Here is a 21,543-nt window from a genome sequence, read left to right as displayed (position 1 = left end):
GGCCTTACTACAATTGCTTCTCTGAACCACTTGCTGTTCCCCCAAGTGTGACCTACTCTCCTCCAACCCCCCATCCCCCACCAGCCTAGTGTTCTCTTTGCTTAAGATGTAATCTCCACCCTTTGCCTGGCTTGCTCCTTCTCATCCTTCAGGACTCGATGTCATGTCACTTCCTCAAAGAAGCCTTCTCAGATTCCCCAGGGCCAGGTTAGGTTAGCCTCCCATGTGCTCTGGAGCACCTTGTCTTACCCCTGGCACACACTCATCACGCCGGGTATTGTCTTTTTGTTTGGCTGTGTCCGCAACTAGAAGTGAGTACTCGGAGGGAAGGATGGCATCTTGTGATCATTTTCTCTTCAACACCCAGCACAGTGCCAGCACATAAAAAACTCTCAATAAATTTTATGTAATGAGGAAAACAATAACAATGCTGTAAAAATAGTAATACTTCTTGTAATAGTGTTATACGGTGAAAGATAGTAGCTACACTTGTGGTGAGTATTGCATTATGTGTAGACTTGTCCAATGGCTATACTATGCACCTGAAACTAATGTAACATTGTGTGTCAATTCTATGCCAATAAAAGAAAAATAATGAATACTTCTAATGGAACCTTGTAAAGCAGTTACATCATCATCATTCCTATTTTACAGATGAGGAGACAGAGCAGAGAGAAATTAGGTGACTTTCCCAAAGTTACATAGCTAGGAAATATAGATGTAACTTACTTGAAATCTAGCTGGGCTGGCTTCAGAGACTGTACAATTGCTACTGTGTACCCTATGCCCTTGCTTTTGAGTTAGAGGTAGGATCATAGCAATAATACAGTATTGTTTGTCATTACTTCAAAGTAAGCTTACATTTAAAAGCCACATATGAGGGAGAATATATGTTTTATGTTCAGTTTATTTTAATCCCGACTGAACACACATTCTTTATTTTATGTCCAGCTCTAGATGGTAGATCCCGAGGGATCAGGATGGAGAAAAAGGAAGAAAATAAGTAGAGCGAGAGGGAAAATAATAGAAATCATATCCAAAGGATGAAGTCGCAATCAGGTCCCCAAAATGTGTTAAAAATGGGCCTGATAGCAAGGTTCAGGGTAGGCGTTTTAGAGAGCAAGAGCAAGGAACAGCAGGTTGGAGGGGCAAAGAGGCTGAAGGCTAGATTCTACTAACATGTTTTTGCTCTTAAGCCTCAATAGGTGATCATTTGTATCTGATCAATTTGGCTACCGCAAACATTGAGCTGTGGTGCAATTATAAATCTCCTCTTCACTTAATTGCACCTAATAAACCTTGAGCTAATAACTTGATGATCCGTGACAGTCATTTGACTTGGAGATTTTGCCAAAGAATACTGTTTCTCATATTTCTCTGAACCTTACATTTGGGTGACAGTATTTATCTTCAGTAATAAAGTTAACTTGATTTATGCCACATGACAATTCTCCTCCAAGCCAACATTTTACTTATTATATATGCTGCCTTTAAAGAGCCCAGAGAATCTCTTAATGTAATCACGGTAAATAAATAAATAGTCAATATAGCTAATACTTCATTTCCAGAACAGAAGATTAACAATGAAATAAAAGTGAGGTGTGGAATGCTGGCAGTATATTCTCATCATCTCCAAACTTCCCCATGTCCTTGGTTCACAGGCACACACACAGCCAACAGTATCCACCGCAAAAGAATTCCAAGAAGCCTCGCTCTGAAGATTGTGTCTTCAAAACGTATCATTAGCTGTTATGCTTACAAATGAAGAAGGTGAAACTCATATTAGACCAGTGCCATGCCCGTGCCCCTTGTCCACATGCACACGCCGTGGGAGGCAGACACGTTTCATTCATCTCTTTCCACCATGGCGGCTGGCCCAGGGTCTGGCTTCCTAGGCATCAGATGTTTGCAGAACTGGCTCTCTGAGTCATACAGGAACATTCTTCCTGACCCTTGTAGGCTGTACCTGGGCTCTGTTCCACATGGACCAAAAGCTCCTCGGAGACACAGGTCACAAGCACACCAGTGGGCTGTGCTTCAGCTTCCTACTCCCAACAAGATGCTCTCCTGAAAGTGCATGTTGAGTCAAGAGAACAGTGCAGTTGGCTACAGAGCTGCCTCAAACTTCCATACTGTCTGTTCTGGGATACTAAACTGACCCAACCAAGACAGACGTTCTCCTCTGGGGGGTAGAGGACTCCCTGCTCATATCTTTCTAGAATGGACTCATCCTAGGTCTCAGTGGTAACTCCAGCTGCATGGCAACAGGGCAAACGCCCTGGACAGAGTTGGAAGGCTACACCACTGCCCTGAACTTTCCCGCTGGTCACCGTTAAAGACTCCAGCAAGTCACTTTACCTCATGGGGCTTCAGGTTCCTCACCCACAAAATGAAATAATACATGCCCTGATTTACGCACAGAATTGTTCTGAGGATCAATGGCATAATATATATGAAAGTGTTTTTCTGACTGTAAAGCAAACCTAATAAATATAAGTGGCATTATTGGTGGTATTTGTGACATTGTCAATTTTGGCTGGTTTCTTTGACTCTGATCTAATGACCCTAGCCCCATAAAATCAGTGAGGTTAACAGGGCTTTGTTATTGTTGAAGGGATTTTCACACATGAAATCCGAAATATAGGACAAATCCGAAATATAGGACCAAAAAATATAGGACAAATATGGGACAAAAAAAGAATGGCCAGCATATGGCCTGCCCTGAGCACCTGGGCTGAACTACATAGTTTAGTAATTTGACATAGAACAGCGTTCCATGTGTGTGATTTAGCAACCTACTGAGACAAAATGTAGCTCCAAAATATATTTTATCTACACATATGACAGTATTTCATATGTCTTAATTATAACTTAGGACTGAATGGGTAGTTGTGGAGGTATTGAGGTAGATTTCCCAAAGAGAAGAAATAGCTTTACATTCATTCAACAAACTTACTGAGTAACGACTGAGGGCCAAGCACATTTTGTTAGATACTAAGGCGACAGCGCCGAGGAAAACAGACATGGCCTCCTTATGACCTTACAGTGTGGGTAACCCAATCTAGTCTAGGCCATCAAGGGAGAGTCCTTCAGCAACAGGCAATTTATGGAAGACTTCCATGAGGAGGAGCTGTACAGAACCCAGGGAGGTAGATTGGTAGGGGAGGTGGAAGAATCTGTCAGGCCTGTGTCATTTGGTGGCTATTTGGTATTTTTAGTACAATTACCTCACATTTTCAGTCCCACTGCCCCAAGGAAGTTAGACTCAAATTCCCAGCCTCCCTTACAGTTAGGTTGCTGCACCAATTTAATGTACTACTATAGGACTTTGATTCAGAAGTGAGCAAGATAGGTCAACCGACTTCCTGTGGACTTTTTTTTTTTTTTTTTTAATAGTGTAGGCAGAGACAGCTACCTATCTATGGAACAGAGCAATCATTGAAAGGTCAGGAAGCTGATGTGATTCTGCTGGTGTTGTCCCCTCTGAAATTTCTAAATCTATTTCTATGGCCCTCCTAAAAACTATTCAAACTGTCAAAAATCCCTTAACAAATTCCCACAAATAATGTATCCAATCATTTCACAGCAAAGGAGTTGTGAAAAAGGGCCCGAGACCATGAGATCTACAGGTCTTATTACCTCCTGCAGAATCCCAAAGCTGCTGGCATCAGTGTGAGTTTTCCCCACTGATACCTTGATGTGGCAGAGATAATGAAGACACGAATCCTCCAGCAAGGCAATCCACAACTAACACCCCAGCGAGACAAAGAGCTCTCTCTCAGGAAGAATTTCTGAAGAGCAAACATCCCCAATGGATCTGAATGCAGATTAGGTAAAAATCCAAGTGGCTTTTGACTAATAGTTGCTGAACCTCATTTAAAGATTTCATGGTGATGGCTTTAAGGCCGATAAGCAGCTCCAAAGATACCGGAAGATATTTCCAAAAGCCTTGATTAGGTTTCAGAACATTCCCCCTGATGCTGCTAACATTGGTCACTATCAATAAAAGCAATGACTCATACACGCTGAGCACTTAGGCTATGCCAGACCCCACCACATTTGATCGTGTGCTACAACCCTTCTATGTAGGTACTTAAATTATCCTCCCTCATTTGTATATGAAGACACTGAGGCATCAGACCCTCAACAACTAGCTGAAGTAAGTTCCTGACCCAGCCTTTAAATGTAGGCCACTTAATTCCAAAGCCCATGTGCTCAGCACTCTGCTAAGACAGGGGCAGGGGGTGCCGGGGGGCAACATCCTTTTGGAAACTGTTGGGCATTTACCCAGCAATCATTCTGCTCTGTACTTTCTCTGATCAAAATACACTTGCAACTTAAAGCATCCTAATACCTTTCTTATCCTAAAATGATTTGTGAACCCACATAGAGCATAATTCTTGGCTTGAACCAAAAAATTAGTCCCACAAATATGGGGCTATAGCAATCTTCAGAAAGGGTAATCAGTACTACTAAGCTCTGTAGCCGACAAGACATTGTCACACAAGTGCTGCGTCTCAATAAAATGTGAACTCTTAAAATCAGTAAACATTCAAACAAACTTGCCTTCTAATTACAGGAATCAAGGCCCCTGACCAGGGTAAAAGTGTCCTGGGAGTGAGGTTAACCAAACAGCCACAGACGATCAGAAGGTAGCTCTTAGCAAGTACCTTAGGGTGTGACAAGCAGCCATGTAGGATTTGGAAATTTTAACAGAAATTCCCTGAAATTTAGGTGGTTATGAACAAGGGACATTAAAATTCTCCATCCTAGTCTGGTGAGTGGTTGACTTTTTAGTAGCTCCTGAGTTCTAAGGACTTCCTTTGCTCCGCTGTCAACTGGTCTTTTCCTGATGGCAACACAGTCACCTTCTCTGAAGCCTCTGTAGATTGACTATGTAAGTAAATAATCATGCAGTCAGTCAAAAAATGTGGAAAAGCAATAAAGAGGGTTCTTGTATGATTATTGTTGAGATATTAGGCTTCCTTCATTAGTACCCATAAAAATATAACAAGGTAGGCAGTTTTTATCTACAATCTCCAGAAAAGGCATTTAAGACCCAGGGAGGAAATGCAGAACAGTAGTTGGTAAGTGGTGGCTGTTGGACCCCACAGTCATTCTCTTAGGTACCACTCTACCTTAGCACTTTCATAAGTCACTTACATACAGCACTCTGGACTTTAGAAATGTGGAATGGGATTTTTGAGCATCAGGGTTCAAATTAAGATTCTCCCAACCTGCTCGCCATTCTGGTATGCACTGAAAATTCACTGACCACATTTCTAACCCCAAGATGAGCTGTGTGTATTAAAGGGAAGCATCAAATCTTGTCCTGCTCCAATCTATCCTCCATATGGCAGTCAGAGTCGCAATCTTAAAATGTGAATTGGATTATGTCACTTCCTTGCTCAATATCCTCCAGGGGTTTTCCAATGTACTTTGGAAAAAAACTGCAAGGCGTGTTTTGTGGACTGATCCCCAAAGCCAGACTTCCACCCTCTTCCCTCGTGCCTCCTCCGGGATCTCACTCCTCCGTCCTTTCCTCACTTTTCCCTTGTGCAATAACATGTTCAAGTTTCTCCTACTGTAATAAAGGCTCTTTCTTAACCTCTGCCCACCTTCTGCTCCCTCCCCAACCACTGCCTTGGTTCTCTTTGTCCTTTTTAACTGTAAGCTTCTGGAAAGGACAGCCTCCATACTCCAGCAGCTGTTTTCCCTCCGTACTCTCTTAGCTCTTTGTAGCGAAGTTTCAGCCTTTACCTTCTCCTGAAGTCATCTCTTAAAGGTGTGATCTGAGTCATCCCCACCCAGTGCAATGCGTCTCTCCTTTCTTGACTTCTGTGTCATGTTCTTGAGCTCTTCCCCCTGTCCCTGACCTCTCTACTTCTCTTTCCCTTTCCTTGTCCTCCAAAAGTCCCTTCCTCTTCCTGATCTGTATTTTCTCTTAACAGACACATCCACATTTTTTTACAACTTCCAACTCTGAATTTTTCATGTGCTCCTGTTCACATTTCTAACACCCACTGATTTCTATGTGGAAATCCTTACCAGGTGTTCAAGCCGCGGACAACTAAGCTTCCATTATACCTACCACACCTCTCTAGCGCAAACCCCTGCTTCTCAGCAGGCAATTTAGAAATCTCATTTCTTAAAACAAACAAAAAATAATCCTATATCCATCATTTAATATCACTTCCTTATGTGCCCTCTACCCATTTTCCAAATTCTCATAATTCTTTAAGATCCAGTTTATATACTCTCTCCTCCACAAAGCCTTCCTTGATCACAGGTTCACTGTAAATTCTATACTAAGGGTAAATTCTTTTTTTTTTTTTTAAGATTTTATTTATTTATTTGACAGAGAGAGACAGGGAGAGAGGGAACACAATCAGGGGGAGTGGGAAAGGGAAAAGCAGGCTTCCTGCTGAGCAGAAAGCCTGATGCGGGGCTTGATTCCAGGACCCTGGGATCATGACCTGAGCCAAAAGCAGAGGCTTAACCCACTGAACCACCCAGGTGCCCCTACTAAGGGTAAATTCTTAAGGGCAGAAGCCATGGGTTTGATAACACTGTATTTTTCATTGTTTTCATCTCCACCTCCTCTCCCCAAATTCTAACACTTAGTAGGTTTTCAGATGTTTCTTGAGCATATAAAGGGAGAAATGAAAGAAGGAAGGAGTTCAAATATTTGGGGGAGATAGAGAAGAAAATGTAATCTTGGCATACTTCTTAGTTCTGCTGAGAATAATATTTGCATAGTCACAATATGTAAATGTACTTACGACTTTCAACCTTGGATCTGACCTCTAAGGAAAAAAACAGAAGATTTAAATATAATTACATAATAGACTGGAAATGTTATCTACCTTAATTCTGTAAAAGTGAAGATCTGGTTGATAGATGGTGGAAGTGGAACAGGGAGGAAGGAGGGAGGGACACTCAGGATGTAATAGCCTCATATGGAAGGTAATGGGTTCAGATTACCTGGTCCCTCTGCCACCTTCCTGGCCTTGTGACCTGAAGCAAGACATTCCCTAAGCACCACATCTTATTTTTCTTATCTATAAATTAGGAATGACACCTCATAGGGTTGCTATCAGGATTAAATAAGATAATTCATGTAAAACACTTATAACCATGTCTGGCAAATAGTAAAACTCCAGTAAATTTTAGTCATTACTGTCTCACACATTTGAGGTTAAAGAGATAATGTCTAAAGTTGATAGAAGCAGAAACCAAGTCTTATGTGTATTACATAAAGATATAAAGGTAACAGAGGAACTAAAATAAAAATAATAAAACTTGGAGTAGGAGGAGAAAATGAGGAAATCTTCATATTTCAAACCAGGAGTCAAAAGACCCTAAAAAGACCCTATTATAAGATATAGTGACCCCAAATATTGTTTAGAATTGGGTAAATAACCATCAGAAATTAAAAGAGAAAAGCTTACAAATGACTGCTTCTGAGAAGTGTGACCATAAGTAGGAAAGAGTAGAGAGAGTTTCTGTTGCTTTTCATTGTAATTCTTGTAGTAGTTGATTTTTTACTAGGCGTATATTATTGTGATTTTTATAAGGAGGAAACCTCCATACACATACACATATTCACATTTACAGGGACACAAAATGCTTCAAATGAGGGCAAAGGTGGTTACAGTCACTGGTAGCACTCTGCCAAAATGTATCCACAGTAATCAGCTGGGAAATGAACAATGTTTCTACCCTCACTTGTCTGTAAGTGGTGGTGATTTGACACTTTCAAAGCAGAAAGCTCTGTTAGCTTCCAAAACAGAAAGATTGCCTTATTTTTAATAGAATAGCTGAGCTGAAAGCTTCTTAACCTATGCTAAATATGTAGAACCCTCATGTTTTTCTTCCTGTTTTCCTTCATATTAGCGAACAGGTGCTTCCTTTTTCTCTAAAAGTAATACTTGATGTTCTGAGCATTTCAAGGAAAGTGAACGTACATTGAGAATGACATTTTTCTCAGTACAGAAGAGATAATAGTGGAAAAGTCTCCGATTTGCTTTGCTTCCCTTTATGTCCACCAGGTTGCTATAAATTGCACAGAAATATTCCATCAAATGATAAACAAAAATCATTTTCAGCTGTGGTAGAGGGTTTAAGGTTATTTTTCACAACATAAAATGGTAAAGCAAAATGTTATGGGTCAATCAATTATAAATGAGACTTGTATAAACCCTTGGAGGGATACAATACTTTGAAAAGGAATTCTGCCCCTCAGTGAATTCTATTATACCTGATAATTTGGATTCAGATCTCTTGAAGATGAAGTTCAAAAGTAATTCCCTTAGAATACTGGAAAGTTTTGATACGTTGGACAAAGGAACAATACTAGTTTTTTGTTTGTTTGTTTTAGTGACTTACTTAGATGTAGGTTAAAACTGTAAAATTTTCTTCTCAGAAATTTGTAGAACTGCATGTGTTCAGTAGGAAACTTATTGGTAGATACATGCAAATCTAAGTTCGTAATTTGAAAGACACTCAGGATTTGAGCAGAGAGCTAAAAACATTAAGAGAAAATTCATAAGAAACATATGAGCTTATCACACAGAAAACATCAATAACAAAGAAAAAGCTGGATAAGCAGTACCAGAGAAATAAAAGGATTTTGTCTCTTTCTTCCCAGCTGCCTACATCCCTCACTAATCCTAGAAAAGACCCAGAAAAAAACAAGAGGTGGAAAAATGAAGAGCTTGAGCAGAGGGTGGGAGGGGAGCTCTTCCTTCTCTCAACTCTCATGGACTTGTGTCCATTTGATAAATCTGGTTGCCAATAAAGAAAAAAGGGAGGAGGAAATGGAGGAGAAAACTGAAGTATCTTTTATTTGGAAAAATTTTTTAATGACAAAAAATGTACTTTGGAGGTAAAAATAGAAAATATATTTCCCTCTAGGAAAAAAAAGAACAAATCACAGATTAAAGCTAAAATTTTATTTTAGTTTACCTTCTGTGCTCTCTTTCTGAAACTCTTTCGATGGTCTTTCTTTCTTTTTTTAGGTTTATTTAATTTATTTATTTATTTAAAGATTTTATTTATTTATTTGACAGACAGAGATCACAAGTAGGCAGAGAGGCAGGCAGAGAGAGTGGGGGAAGCAGGCTCCCGCTGAGCAGAGAGGCCAATGCTGGACCCTGAGATCATGACCTGTGCTAAATTTAGGCAGAGGCTTAACCCACTGAGCCACCCAGGCACCCCATATTTATTTATTTTAGAGAGTGAGAGAGCATTCACACAAAGACAGAGGGCAAAGGGAAAAACAGACTCCCAGCTGAGCAGGGAGCCCAATGTGGGGCTCCATCACCCTGGGATCATGACCTGAGCGGAAGGCAGACCCTTAACAGACTGAGCCACCCAGGCACCCTCTGTCTATGGTCTTTTAGTCAATAATTAACAGATGTGAATTACACCACTGGCTCCATGAGGATCTGGTCCCTGACAGAATGCAACATTCCTTCCCCTTCAACTGATATGTGACCTCCTTGATACTCCGTGTATCTTCGATATGAGTGAAATGCTTATCAGAATAATGGGAAAGGCTTCTGAACATTCTTACAGACAAAAGGAAAAGCCCTCAAGAGCTGCAGCTTGTAGAAAATTTTCTATGTAAAAGTGTGATGAACTTGAAAGCACCTTATCAGTACAGGTTAGAGGGAGGCCCAGCTACCCCATTTCTAATGTTCCCACTGATGGCATGAAGCTTCTACCTACAAAGCAGAGTTACTCATGTATCCACATTTGATTTATTGGAATCCTAGGAGTTTTGACCCCTAGCCTTCAACTTATCAGAAATCCAAGCCTATCTATAAACCTGATTCTCTTAGGTATAGTTTTTGTATTAGATAAATGTGTCTGATTAGAGCTTTTTGGATTGTGTAATTTGCCATGGATGTATGGCTGCATAAAGGCAAAGTGCTAGGACAAACGATTCTCTGCAGTTACACATGTCACCACTAGATGAGGCTACCACAGCTTTTGCTCTCTTCTCTCAATAGAGTTCATTGTTTGACTACTAGATGACATTGATGTGGAATTGAAAATCCTAGGGTTACTCAGGGTTGCCTTGCTTTGAGGATTAGGTGACCAGTCTATTTTGATAATTTCAATAAAATTCAGAGAGCTAAGTGTCAAAGTGCACATAAATGCCCTTAGAACTATAATTTATGGTTTCTTTAGTTGGTAACGTTTTATTTAAAAAATATTCTCATCATCACCTACTGCACATTGACTTGTTTTGTACCAGTTATTGGCTTGAGGGAAGTACAAACATGGGACACGAGTGGAAAGAAAAGACCTCTATTTCCTCTTAGGTAAAAATTGGGGATTAGCTAAACATATTTTCAGAAGTGTAACCCTGAGCCCACCCACTTTTACTTAGTATACAGATGTATTAGAGGGTAACATGTGGATACATAATTTTCATAGAAGAGAGTCACAAAGGGGCACCTGGGTGGGGCGCAGTCTGTTAAGTGCCCGACTCTTGATTTCAGCTCAGGTATAATCTCAGGGTTGTGAGATCAAACCCCGTGTGGGGCTCTAAGGTTGGCAAGGTGTCTGCTTGAGATGTTCTCCCTCTGTTCCTTCCCCACTCATACTCATTCTCTCTCTCTAAAATAAATAAATAGATCTTAAAAAAAAAAAAAAAGGAAAGAAAAGAAAAGTGGAGGGTCACAGGAACCCAAAGGAGCAGGAAAAAGGATCTAGGGTGGGGCTTGTTAGGGGCTATATTTGTATATAAAGAACATGATCGGGACGCCTGGGTGGCTCAGTTGGTTGGACGACTGCTTTCAGCTCAGGTCATGATCTCGGAGTCCCGGGATCGAGTCCCGCATCGGGCTCCCAGCTCCACGGGGAGTCTGCTTCTCCCTCTGACCTTCTCCTCGCTCATGCTCTCTCTCACTGCCTTTCTTTCAAATAAATAAATAAAATCTTTAAAAAAAAAAAGATTTAAGAACATGATCAGATGATACTCTGGACTGTGCAGGGAGAGAGCTGAAGGGTATGATGCATGTAGGGTTAGAGAGGACTAAACGCAAGTGGAGTGAAAACTACTTAATTGTCTGACCATCAAATTGTGGAACCACTGTAAGGGGATCAGATATCTCGGTGGGTTGAAACAGTTCTAGTAAATGAGGATAGTGTCTGGGCAAAAGCTCTAGTAAAACTCTTTCTGAAGTTTAGGGAAGTCTTTGCAGGGGAAAGAGGGCAGAAGAGAGGGTCCTTCTAACCACAGTATTGGCACACTGTGTAATTGGACTCACAGTGAAGACAACTAGAAACACTGACAAAATATGAAAACATCTTTAAAGCATCAAAGACCAAGAGTTACTCAGCCAAGAGTCTAGAGAAGATGGAAATCCAAGAGGCATGTAAGGATTCTTTCACGCCAGGGGCATTTTCAGGGGTGGAAAAAAGAAACATAGGCTGAGCTAAGCTTTTGACAGCCTCATAGGACCCAGGGAGGCAAAATCAGGAGTCCAAGACCTGCTTAGCAAAATAAGAAAGAAAAAAGCAGTCCCTGTCCCCCAAGAGCTGACCGGTACCCACAGCCAGGCCTCGGTGTTGACCTGTTGTTGAACATGAACTATTTCATAGAACAGCATTGGACAAATCTACTCTACAGCTACGATCGACGAAGACCAAAAAAGGCTAACTTCAGACTCGTGTCTGAAAACGGGCAAAATGTGAACATTGTCACTGACCCAAAAATGACCAAACACCTCCATATCCTGACCCACAGGAATGACTGGTGTCTCCTTACGAATTACAGCCTTACCCTTGGTCTATCCTTCCCTCCCTATTTTTCTTTTAAGATTTTATTTATTTATTTGACAGAGAGAGAAAGCACAAGTAGGCAGAGTGGCAGGCAGAGGGAGAGGGAGAAAACAGGCCCTCTGCTGAGCAGGGACCCCGATGTGGGGCCCAATCCAAGGACCCCAGGATCAAGACCAGAGCCAAAGGCAGCCACTAAACCGACTGAGCCACTCAGGCGCCCCAGTCTTCCTTCCTTACTAAGAAACGCCCTTACAGAACTAGCCCTACCACTGACATCATCTGAACCAAAACAAGGCCCTGCTTCAAGAAGCCCTTCTTGGTCACCTGACACAGCCTGTAAGAAGTCCTTTCCAGCATTTGCCTTCTGAGATGCCTACCCCTCTCCATGGTGTGCATTCTCTCTTACTGCAGTGACTGAAAAAAACAGCTTATTTTTAAAAAATCGCTGCTTGGGGCGCCTGGGTGGCTCAGTAGGTTAAAGCCTCTGCCTTCGGCTCAGGTCATAATCCCAGGGTCCTGGGATGGAGCCCCTCATTGGCCTCTCTGCTCAGTGGGGAGTCTGCTCCCCCCCACTCCCTGCCTGCCTCTCTGCCTACTTGTGATTTCTGTCAAATAAATAAAATCTTTAAAAAAAATCGCTACTCACCTTTTTACCCAGTTGGGTAGTGATTTTTTTTTTTTTTTTTATTACTCAAATTTTCTTGAGCTCTGTGCTGGGACACAGTTAAGCTACTTGAAAACGATTTGATCCTTTTGGATCTTTCTTTTAAGATTTGGGAGACAGGGCTGAATTGCTCTTTCCCACTGAGGCAAGACCCCTCTGGGTACTCTAGCTGTTGCTTTGTTGATCTTGAGGTTTTCCAGTCGGACTGGCGGACGCAGGCAGTTTCTGCCTGGGTATGGGAGCCCGGTACCATTACCTCTGATCCTTGCCAGTGCTCCTCTCTCTGGCTTATGCATTTTCTGCACGTGCATATGCTGATCAGTGATCCGCTGAATATTCAAGTGGAAACTTCGGCAGATCTCTAAAGCACCCTCTCTCTTTCTGTACCTCTGTCTTCTCAGTACTTTTCCTATGAACTCGAGTTTCCTTGCTTTCCCAGAATCTCAGCTGCATCTCTTCAACAGAAAATGTCTGCTGGGCTTTGCCCGAGGTCTCGCTCCAGGCACAGGTGTGTGGAATCCCTCAAGGCAATAAACTGGGACAATCTCAGGGCTGACCTCATTTGTTTCCTTCTCGTCTGAGATCATCGCTGCCTCCAATTGCCTGATATTCTTTGTCTTGCAAACTGTCCTGTGTCCATTTTTTTGGTTGTCTCAAGTGCAAGGAGAAATCGCAGTCCCTCCTCTATCCTGGCTAGAGTGAAAATTCTTACAGATGTTTAAGCTCTATCTTTAAATAGTAGGAAACCAAGAAATGTGTTTTGGTTTAATCAGGAGGTTTTATCATTTGGAAGCATTAAAATTGCCTTTCGAAATAAAGTATTTAAGAAGCTCAGAAGCACTCTGCTTTCTTTTGCAGCCATTTTCCTGTTTGAAAATGTGTCATCAGTTCTTTAGGTAGTATTTAGAAAATGACAGAAGCACCGGCATTTTTCATTTGGCTATTAAATAAAAATTTTAAATGTGGTACAATTTCAGTTGTCTAATGTCAGGTCTGCTTAATATTCTACTTTAGCAGTGTAAGATTTTTATTGTTTCATTCTTCTGTTTTTGTTTTTAATAAATGTTGCGGAAGGCATACTGAAGATATCAATTTTTGAAAAACCACCTTCCTGTCAGTTGCCGGTTTAAAATTCTGATATTATACTCTTCTCCTTTTCTGTTGAAACTAAGGGAGTTTATTTTATTTTATTTTTTTTTAAAGATTTTATTTATTTGACAAAGAGAGAAATCACAAATAGGCAGAGAGGCAGGCAGAGAGAGAGGGGAGGAAGCAGGCTCCCTGCAGAGCAGAGAGCCCGACGACGTGGGGCTCAATCCCAGGACCCTGGGATCACGACCCCAGCCAAAGGCAGAGGCTTTAATCCACTGAGCCACCCAGGCGCCCCAAAACTAAGGGAGTTTAAAAGAAGCTACAGAAAGTGTTCACTAGGTGAATTTCATGTTCCCACCCCCACGCCAAACCCCTTCTCTCCGTATTTTGCATAGGCTCTGGGTCTTTGTATCATCAGAAGCTTTCTTTCTTTTTTTTTTTTTTTAATTAAAAATATCAAAACCATTTTATAGATTCTGGCTCTATTTATTTGAAAATAAACAGAGCCATAGCAATCATACTGTGAAGAATTTTAGAGATCTCAATAGATTTTTAGAGATCCTTTTGAAAAGAGATGGGAGGCTGAGAAGAGGAAGTGGTTTTCAGAACTGTCGGGGGCTGGGTATTCAGAGTGATAACATCAAGCACTGACAAAGGTCAAGCTGTACATATGTTAAGGGGAGGGAATTCAACAGTCTTGCTAGCAAAACAGGGAGAAGGAGATTCAGTAACGTGTCATCTGTCAGGAGGGCTATTTATCTGTTTGTTTATGCTGAAATCTCACCACCTACAACATAGGCAGCATTAGGAAATAATTTTTAAGGCATCTGAGTGTCTCCAAAAATGTCCAGCTGGCTTTGTTTGTTCATTTTTCAGAATTTAGTCCTTTTTTAAAAAAAAAATTATTTAGACAGGCTCCCCACTGGCAGGGAGCCTAAAGTGGGACTCCATCCCAGGACCCTGGACTTGACCAGGACCCTGAACTCGATCCCGGGACTCTGGGATCATGATCTGAGCCCAAGGCAGATGCTGAGCCACCCAAGTGCCCCCAACTTGTAGCACTCTTGAAGGAAAAATCCTGAAACAGTTCTAGGGGGGAGGTTGGGGACAGTTGAAGGTAATAATAGAAAGTAAATACAAATCTAATAATAATGGAGAAACTGAAATAAACTTTGTAGAGTACCCAATTCAAAAGAATTCAAAAAGATATAGCAACATAGGGTTATTTATTATATCTCCTTGGCCCCAAGGGCAGCTTTTTATTATAACATAACTTAATCACTGAATATTATTATCAAGGTAGTATGCATGTAAACAACTTTAAATTCCATAAAACATTTATAAACTGATTTCTACATATTGTCTCAAACTGATTCTGACATTGACAATAACCCTCTGTAATAATTAAGGAGAGAATTATTGTCTCTAATTTGGACATAAGGAAGTAAGTTACTTTAAGAAGATGGCAAGTTCAATTCTCTTGACTCTAGGTCCAGTTTGTAATAAAACAAAACAAAACAAAACAAAAACAAAACCTTGAGTCATTCAAATTTAAATCTGTTGAGAACACCCTAAGGGGATGGAAACATCTGTAATATATTTGAGAAATTTTCCATTTAAAAATAAGTAAAAGTCTTTGAACATTTTACCAAGTAAGTTTCAACTCTCGGGAAAATTCATTTTCACTCATTCATTCTCACTTGTTTGTTGAGGGCCTATGAGGTACACACACCTGTGGGGTGCTGGGAAGAAGTGGAGGTGTACTGCTTGGCCCCCGGCCTTCAGGAGTTGATTGTTGAAGGAACAACATGAAGCACAAACCTGTTAGCAGAAGATAAGGGTCAGTAGCACTAAGGGAACAAGTCCCCACAGTTAGGGACTGGAAGGGAGCCTGTGTCACTTCCAAGGTGGTATTTGTCTTGTGACAAGTAGGTTTACACAGGGGACATGGAGAGAGATGTCTTGTACGTAGAGTGCACCTTCAGGAAGATGGGGACAGGCCAGGGACATCCATTGATGTAAAGTTCCCTTGTCTGCCTGAAGCATGGAGCAACCCAGGGCTATCTGAAATGGAAAAAAGGGGAAAAAAAAAAAAAAAGGAAAATACTGCAAATGCATTCACTCAGTCAGCAGGTATGAACTGAGAGGCCAGGCTCTGGGCATTTGGGAGTGAACGAAGTAGCCAAACTCCCTGCCTGCAAGAAGCTTATGTTCTAGTGGAAAGACAGATGAACAAATACATCAGTACATAATGTAGTATCAGACGTTGACAAATGCTAAGAAGGAAGGAACTAAGCATTCGGAGGTGATAGAGGAGGTGATAGAGGAGATGATAGAGGAGGTGATAGAGGAGGTGATAGACACTGGGTGGTGGCAGTCGGCATTCATGAAGGTAGGAGGGCTCTTCTTTTACTTTTTATCGGTTTATATTTTTTGAAGATTTCATTTATTTAATTGAGAGAGAGAGAGAGAGAGCATGAGCAGGGGGAAGGGTAGAGGAGGAGGGACAAGCCGACTGTCCGCTGAGTGGAGCCTGACAGGAGGCTCCATCCCAGGACCCTGAGATCAGGACCCGAGCTGAAGACAGGCGCTTCACCAACGGGGCCACCCAGGTGTCCCAAGAATGCACCTGTTTTAGAGAGAGCCAATAAGGAAAGTCTCAACGAGGAACAGTTCAAAGGTCAGGGTAAAGTGAAAGAGTGAGATATGTGAATTCTCTGGGCCACAAACATCCCCAAGCTTATTCTGTTACCAGAAAAAAAAAAAAATTAAGACCCCATTTTGGTGAGAAACAGTTCTAAGTAATAAGCTGGGAAGTCCCCTGGACCTTCCTCAACTTTGTCTTGTAGGATTCTGCAGCCCAGTCCCAGAACCCTGCTCTCCTGGACGGGGCAGAGTTCTGAGAACACACACACACTGAGCTGGGCCCTGTGACAGAGAACGTCACCAAAGTACCCCCAGATTCCTCTACAACTTTTGCCCCTTCCCTCCTCTGCTGCAAAATTACATACAGCCTTCTCTTCTTTGCCCCCTCCCCCGCTACACACCTGTTTCCAGCCAACCTCCCCACCCCATGGTGCCCCTCTAACTACACACAATGCCACCCTGAGGGTCCCCATTCAACCCTGTGCCTCTAGCCCTTGGTGGAGGCCACCTCCTGGACATTTGCTCCTCTGCTTTATCAAATCAGTTATCCAGGTTGACATGAAGGAAAAAAAAACAAAAAAACAAAAAAACACCCAAAAGAGAAAAAAAAAAATGAAGGCGTGAGATTTAGCTAGGATCGAATCATGGCAGTACTTGAATATTGAACCGAAGCACGGGTTGCAAATTTGAACATGTGGCAGGACACGGCACGAACACCAGAATATGAGGACGGGCTGTTGGACAGTAAGAGTCAAGCTTGTTATGTTTCCCTTGAGAATAACACTTGCGTGGGGGCATTGCCCTTTAATGCACTAGGATCTAAACAAAACCACCAGACAGAGCATGAGAGAGTCCGTGGGGTCCCCCGTGGTCTCCACATGGGGACCTGCCTCTCTGTGTAAACAGGAGGAAACCCCAGGAAGGTCTGAAGCTGGGCGCGCCATGATCAAGCAGTAGCGTCAAGGATGAGTCTGGGGCTGGCACTAGACCAGTAAACTGCAGGACCTGACCTTGAGGAGCCAGGGAGACCTGATTGAAGGCCATTGTGAGGAGTAATGAGGACCTAAACTACTCTAATGACTAGGGGAATTGTTTAAAATTTGAATAGAAAGAAATTGAAAGTGAAGAATCAAAAGGAATTCGCAACAAACTGGAGAGGGGCAGAATCAAAACAATTCTATGGTCTTTTCACAGAGGACGGAGGAGGGCTTGAAGCAGGGGGAAGTCTCGTGCCTTTTGGACTAAAGCTCTTGTCCTAAGCCCTTCTATAGTTCATCTATACTCTAAAGAACCAGCCAGTGTTGTAATCAGTAAGCATGCTAAGTTCCGGGTCCTACCAGAACAGAAAGTGAAATCAAAAGTAAATTCCCCTTCATTCAAATCTGCAACAGCGTGGATTAAGGTAACTCCTCAACATTTCTCTTCCATTTTTCTTAAGACTCAGAACTTTTCAGTGAGGATAATTACTGGAACTTAAGGTATAAAACTGCTGTGTTGAGGAGATCTTGTCATGTTAAGTGAGGCTCCAGGGAAAGGGGGTGGGGGGAATCTGGCACTGCATCCTCGGCATGTGTGTGAGGTTAAGGTTGGGACTTGATTTAAGAATCCTTCAGCTTTACTGACTCACTCTCTCTTCTGGAGATCTCTTAGCTTTTCCCAAACATTTCCTGCAATTCTTGTCTTGGATCCCAGGACATTTTTTTCATTGAAGTGCTATTGAATATAAAGGAAAGTCCCCCAGACTAAGGGTCAAGGACTATATTTTTGTCCCAATTTTGCTTGAAATTTCCCTTGTGATTTTGGGGAAATCACTTCCCCTCAGTTTCTTCACCAGGACACCAAAGACATATTAGCTGGCTTTTCCAGTCCTTACTGATCTAAGGCTAAAGGCTATATGAATATAAGTAAATAGCAAGACCTTTCTCTCCAGTCTTACCGGTAAAATACAGCTTTCTTGGAGTGTGTCTGCTACAAGTGGGGACAGAAATAGTCCTTAATCTATGCCAGAGAATTCAAGTAATAGTAATCACAGTAATAGTTTAATATTTAACATTCATTATGTGCTTTGTATGTACTAATTATGGTGCTATGCCAAAATCTTCACATGAATTCTTTCTTTTTTTTTTTTAAGATTTTATTTATTTATTTGAGAGAGAGAGAGAGACCACAGAGGCAGAGGGGGGAGCAGACTCCACACCGAGCAGAGAGCCCAATGCAGGGCTGGATCCCAGAACCCTGAGAGCATGACCTGAGCTGAAACCGAGTTAGACGCTTAACAGAGTGAACCTCCCAGGCACTCCTAGCCACCATTTAATGCTTATCTGAAAAAGATGGAAGTGTCATCATCTTTTCAATTAAAAAAATCTTCCCCAGCTTTATTGAGATATAACTGATATTATAACATTGTGTAAGTTTAAAGTGTACAACGCTTTGGGTTCCTGGGTGCCTCAGTTGGTTAAGCGTCTGCCTTTGGCTCAGGTCATGATCCCAAGGTCCTGGGATTGGAGCCCCGCATCAGGTTCTGCACTCACTGGGGAGTCTTCTTCTCTGTCTCTCTCTGTTGCTTGTCCTGCTTGTACTCTCTTTGTCTCTGTCAAATAAATAAATTTTTAAAATCTTAAAAAAAAATAAAGTGTACAACACCTTGATTTGATACATTTTTATATTGCAAAATGATTACCACCATGGCATTAGCTAACACCTCCATCCCATCTCATAATCACCACTTCTTTTTTGCAGTGAGAAAGTCACGGACCTACTTTTTTGCGAGCACAGTGAGAATCTAGTCAACATTCAAGTGCAAGATATAGTATGATTATCTGTAATCACCATGCTGTATATTAGATCCCTAGAACTTGTGAAACCTTCCAATTGAAGTTTGTACCCATTTCCCCCACCGCACAACTCCTGGTAGCTGCCACTCCACTGTGTTTCTCTGAGTTCAGCTATTTTATATTCCCCACAACCCTGATACATAATATTTATTTGTCTTTCTCTGCATGACTTATTTTACTTAGCATGATGTCCTCAAATTCCATCCATGTTGTGGCAGGATTGCTTTCTTTTTCATGGCCAAATAACATCTCATTGCAGGTATATATAGCGCATCACTTTTACTTGTTCATCTATTGATGGCACCTTAAGTTGTTTCCTTATCTTGGCTTTGAAATGTTTTATTTTACCATTCTTGTTTGTTGTTGTTGTCCCTTTAACAATACGTGCTTGTCTGCAGTAATATTACAAATTGGAAATTTAAAGTAACTGTTGGGATAATTAAGTCTGAAGAGCTTGCTAATGAAAAAAAAAATGGAAAGGAGACTGTTCATGGACTGGGTTGGAGCTGGGAGGAGATAAGTAGAAGCAGGTGACTGGGTGGGAGTCAGAGTTGAATCACCTAAACTAACAATATTGTTTGTCCTCATTTTATATTTTGTGATTTTACCCTCCTAATAAGGATAAATCATCTTAGTTCTATTCAGAGGCAGTGAATTCAGTTTGATTTAATTGCACTTTCAAATGTAACCTAAGATGAAGAACACCAAAACAATTTTTAAGTATTCTCATTAAGAATATTATAAACTCAAATTTTATTTCTTTAGCTTTTGATATATTGGAAATATACGTTGACCAGCATCCTTTCCAACAACAGCCATAGAATAAGGCCATTCAGGTAATTTTATTCATTGAGAGAGGTGAAGTTCAATGCCACTAATAATTAAAACTGGTATCCAAAGAATATAGAGTTTGTGACTCAAGGCAAAATAGAGACCACCTATGCAGCTAATTTTCAGGTGTCCAGGATACAGCCAGAATGGTATAGCCAAATATTAAAAACATTAAGCACTCAATGAATTTACATACCTGCCTGAAGTTCATTGCATAGGAATGCAGAGGGAATTCTACACATAAAATTTTAAGGCATACTCCTTTCATTTGGCCTCCGCAGGATTTTTGGTAATAATGAAATGATAGCTCAATTTCTACTTCATTTTGTGGTTATTTGGCTTCTTTCTATGCAAGCAGGTTTTCTCCATTTCCACACTTTTTTTTAAAGAGTAATTTATTAATTGAACTCATTTTCTACATGCTATGAATTTTTTTTTTTTCCCTTCTAGGTCAAATCCGTTTATTGAAACGTATCTTTCAGATCCTGTGTGACGTAACTGGAGCGAGTACAGTGCTACAGAGAATTAAAAGACTTAGTCTGGATATTAATTTGTCTTCTAGAGAATAGATTTAGTATCCATTCTTCTGCAATGGCCAATCTGTGCAGAAAACTGATATTTAATATTTACATGGGATTTTACTGCTCAGCCATTATGGCCAAAATATGCATTTGTTCTCAAATTTCAACGTCATCTATTGATCCATTCAGTAAGGACCCTGGGGCTTTCCCCATAGCCACCAATGGGGAACCATTTCCTTGGAACGAGCTAAGGCTCCCCAGGGTGGTCATTCCTCTCCACTATGACCTTTTGGTCCATCCAAATCTTACCTCCCTGGACTTTGTTGGTTCTGAGAAGATTGAAGTCTCAGTCAGAGATGCCACCCAATTCATCATCTTGCACAGCAAAGACCTTGAAATCATGAATGTCGTCCTGCAGTCAGAGGAAGATTTGAGATACAGGAAACCAGGAAAAAAGCTGAATGTTTTGAGTTATCCTGCTCATCAACAAATTGCACTGTTGGTTCCAGAGGCACTAATGGCTGATTTGAGATACTCTCTGGCTATCGACTTCCAGGCCAACTTAGCCAATGGTTTTCAAGGGTTTTATAAAAGCACATACAGAACTCATGGTGGTAAAACAAGGTAGGACATCGCTCTAGCTGTTTAGTCTCTTATGATACTTTCCTTATGGGTTACAACTCTTTGCCAAGGAGCACATTTCAGCAGTCATTTTTGAAAAGCACCATAAACCATGGAAACTTGGAAGAAGCAGCAGCTCTGCTGTTTCTTAAGGAAATATCAGTGAAGATGAGAACACAGAATGCTAAGGCATAAAGAGCTAGAGGGAGAATGACTAGGAGGAGAGACCAGTATGTGACTGTGTTGAGACAGACATGTTGGTGTGCTAGGGGGAAGGATGGTCATGGCACAGAAAGCTGAAATAGGGAAGACTTCTCAAAGGAGGTGAGTCTTGATCTGAGACCAGAAAGAACCACAAGTGAGGTTTGGTTTGAAAGAAAGGAAGTGAGAGTGTGTGTTCATTCCCCAAGAAATGGCATGACTCAAATCTAGAAGGCAGGATCAACTGTGTTTGCAGAATTGAGAAATATGGTCAATTTCATGAGCTCCCATCTATTGAGCACATGCCATGTGCCAGGCAATGTTCTAGGCATTGAAT

General features: G+C 41.3%; 1 protein-coding gene across 2 annotated transcripts in view; it reads left to right on the top strand.

The window, feature by feature from the left end:
* The first annotated feature begins 17,521 nt into the window (after window positions 1-17,521).
* ERAP2 (endoplasmic reticulum aminopeptidase 2) overlaps window positions 17,522-21,543 on the top strand; it is a 38,431-nt gene continuing 34,409 nt past the window's right edge. Inside the window, exons 1-2 of one of the 2 annotated variants that reach the window (XM_032845967.1) lie at window positions 17,522-17,600; window positions 20,314-21,008. In XM_032845967.1, the coding sequence (XP_032701858.1) occupies window positions 20,455-21,008 (554 nt within the window). In that variant the 5' untranslated portion in view covers window positions 17,522-17,600; window positions 20,314-20,454. Of the gene's footprint in view, window positions 17,601-19,252; window positions 19,292-20,313; window positions 21,009-21,543 lie in introns of those variants that run through there. The other variant, XM_032845977.1, reaches the window with a different exon arrangement.

Source organism: Lontra canadensis, unplaced genomic scaffold (genome assembly GCF_010015895.1).
Source record: "Lontra canadensis isolate GAN:19392208 unplaced genomic scaffold, GSC_riverotter_1.0 scaffold4, whole genome shotgun sequence".
Taxonomy (NCBI): Eukaryota; Metazoa; Chordata; class Mammalia; order Carnivora; family Mustelidae; genus Lontra; species Lontra canadensis.
Note: the sequence above shows the minus strand (reverse complement) of the source record. Positions and strands in the feature narration are given on the sequence as shown.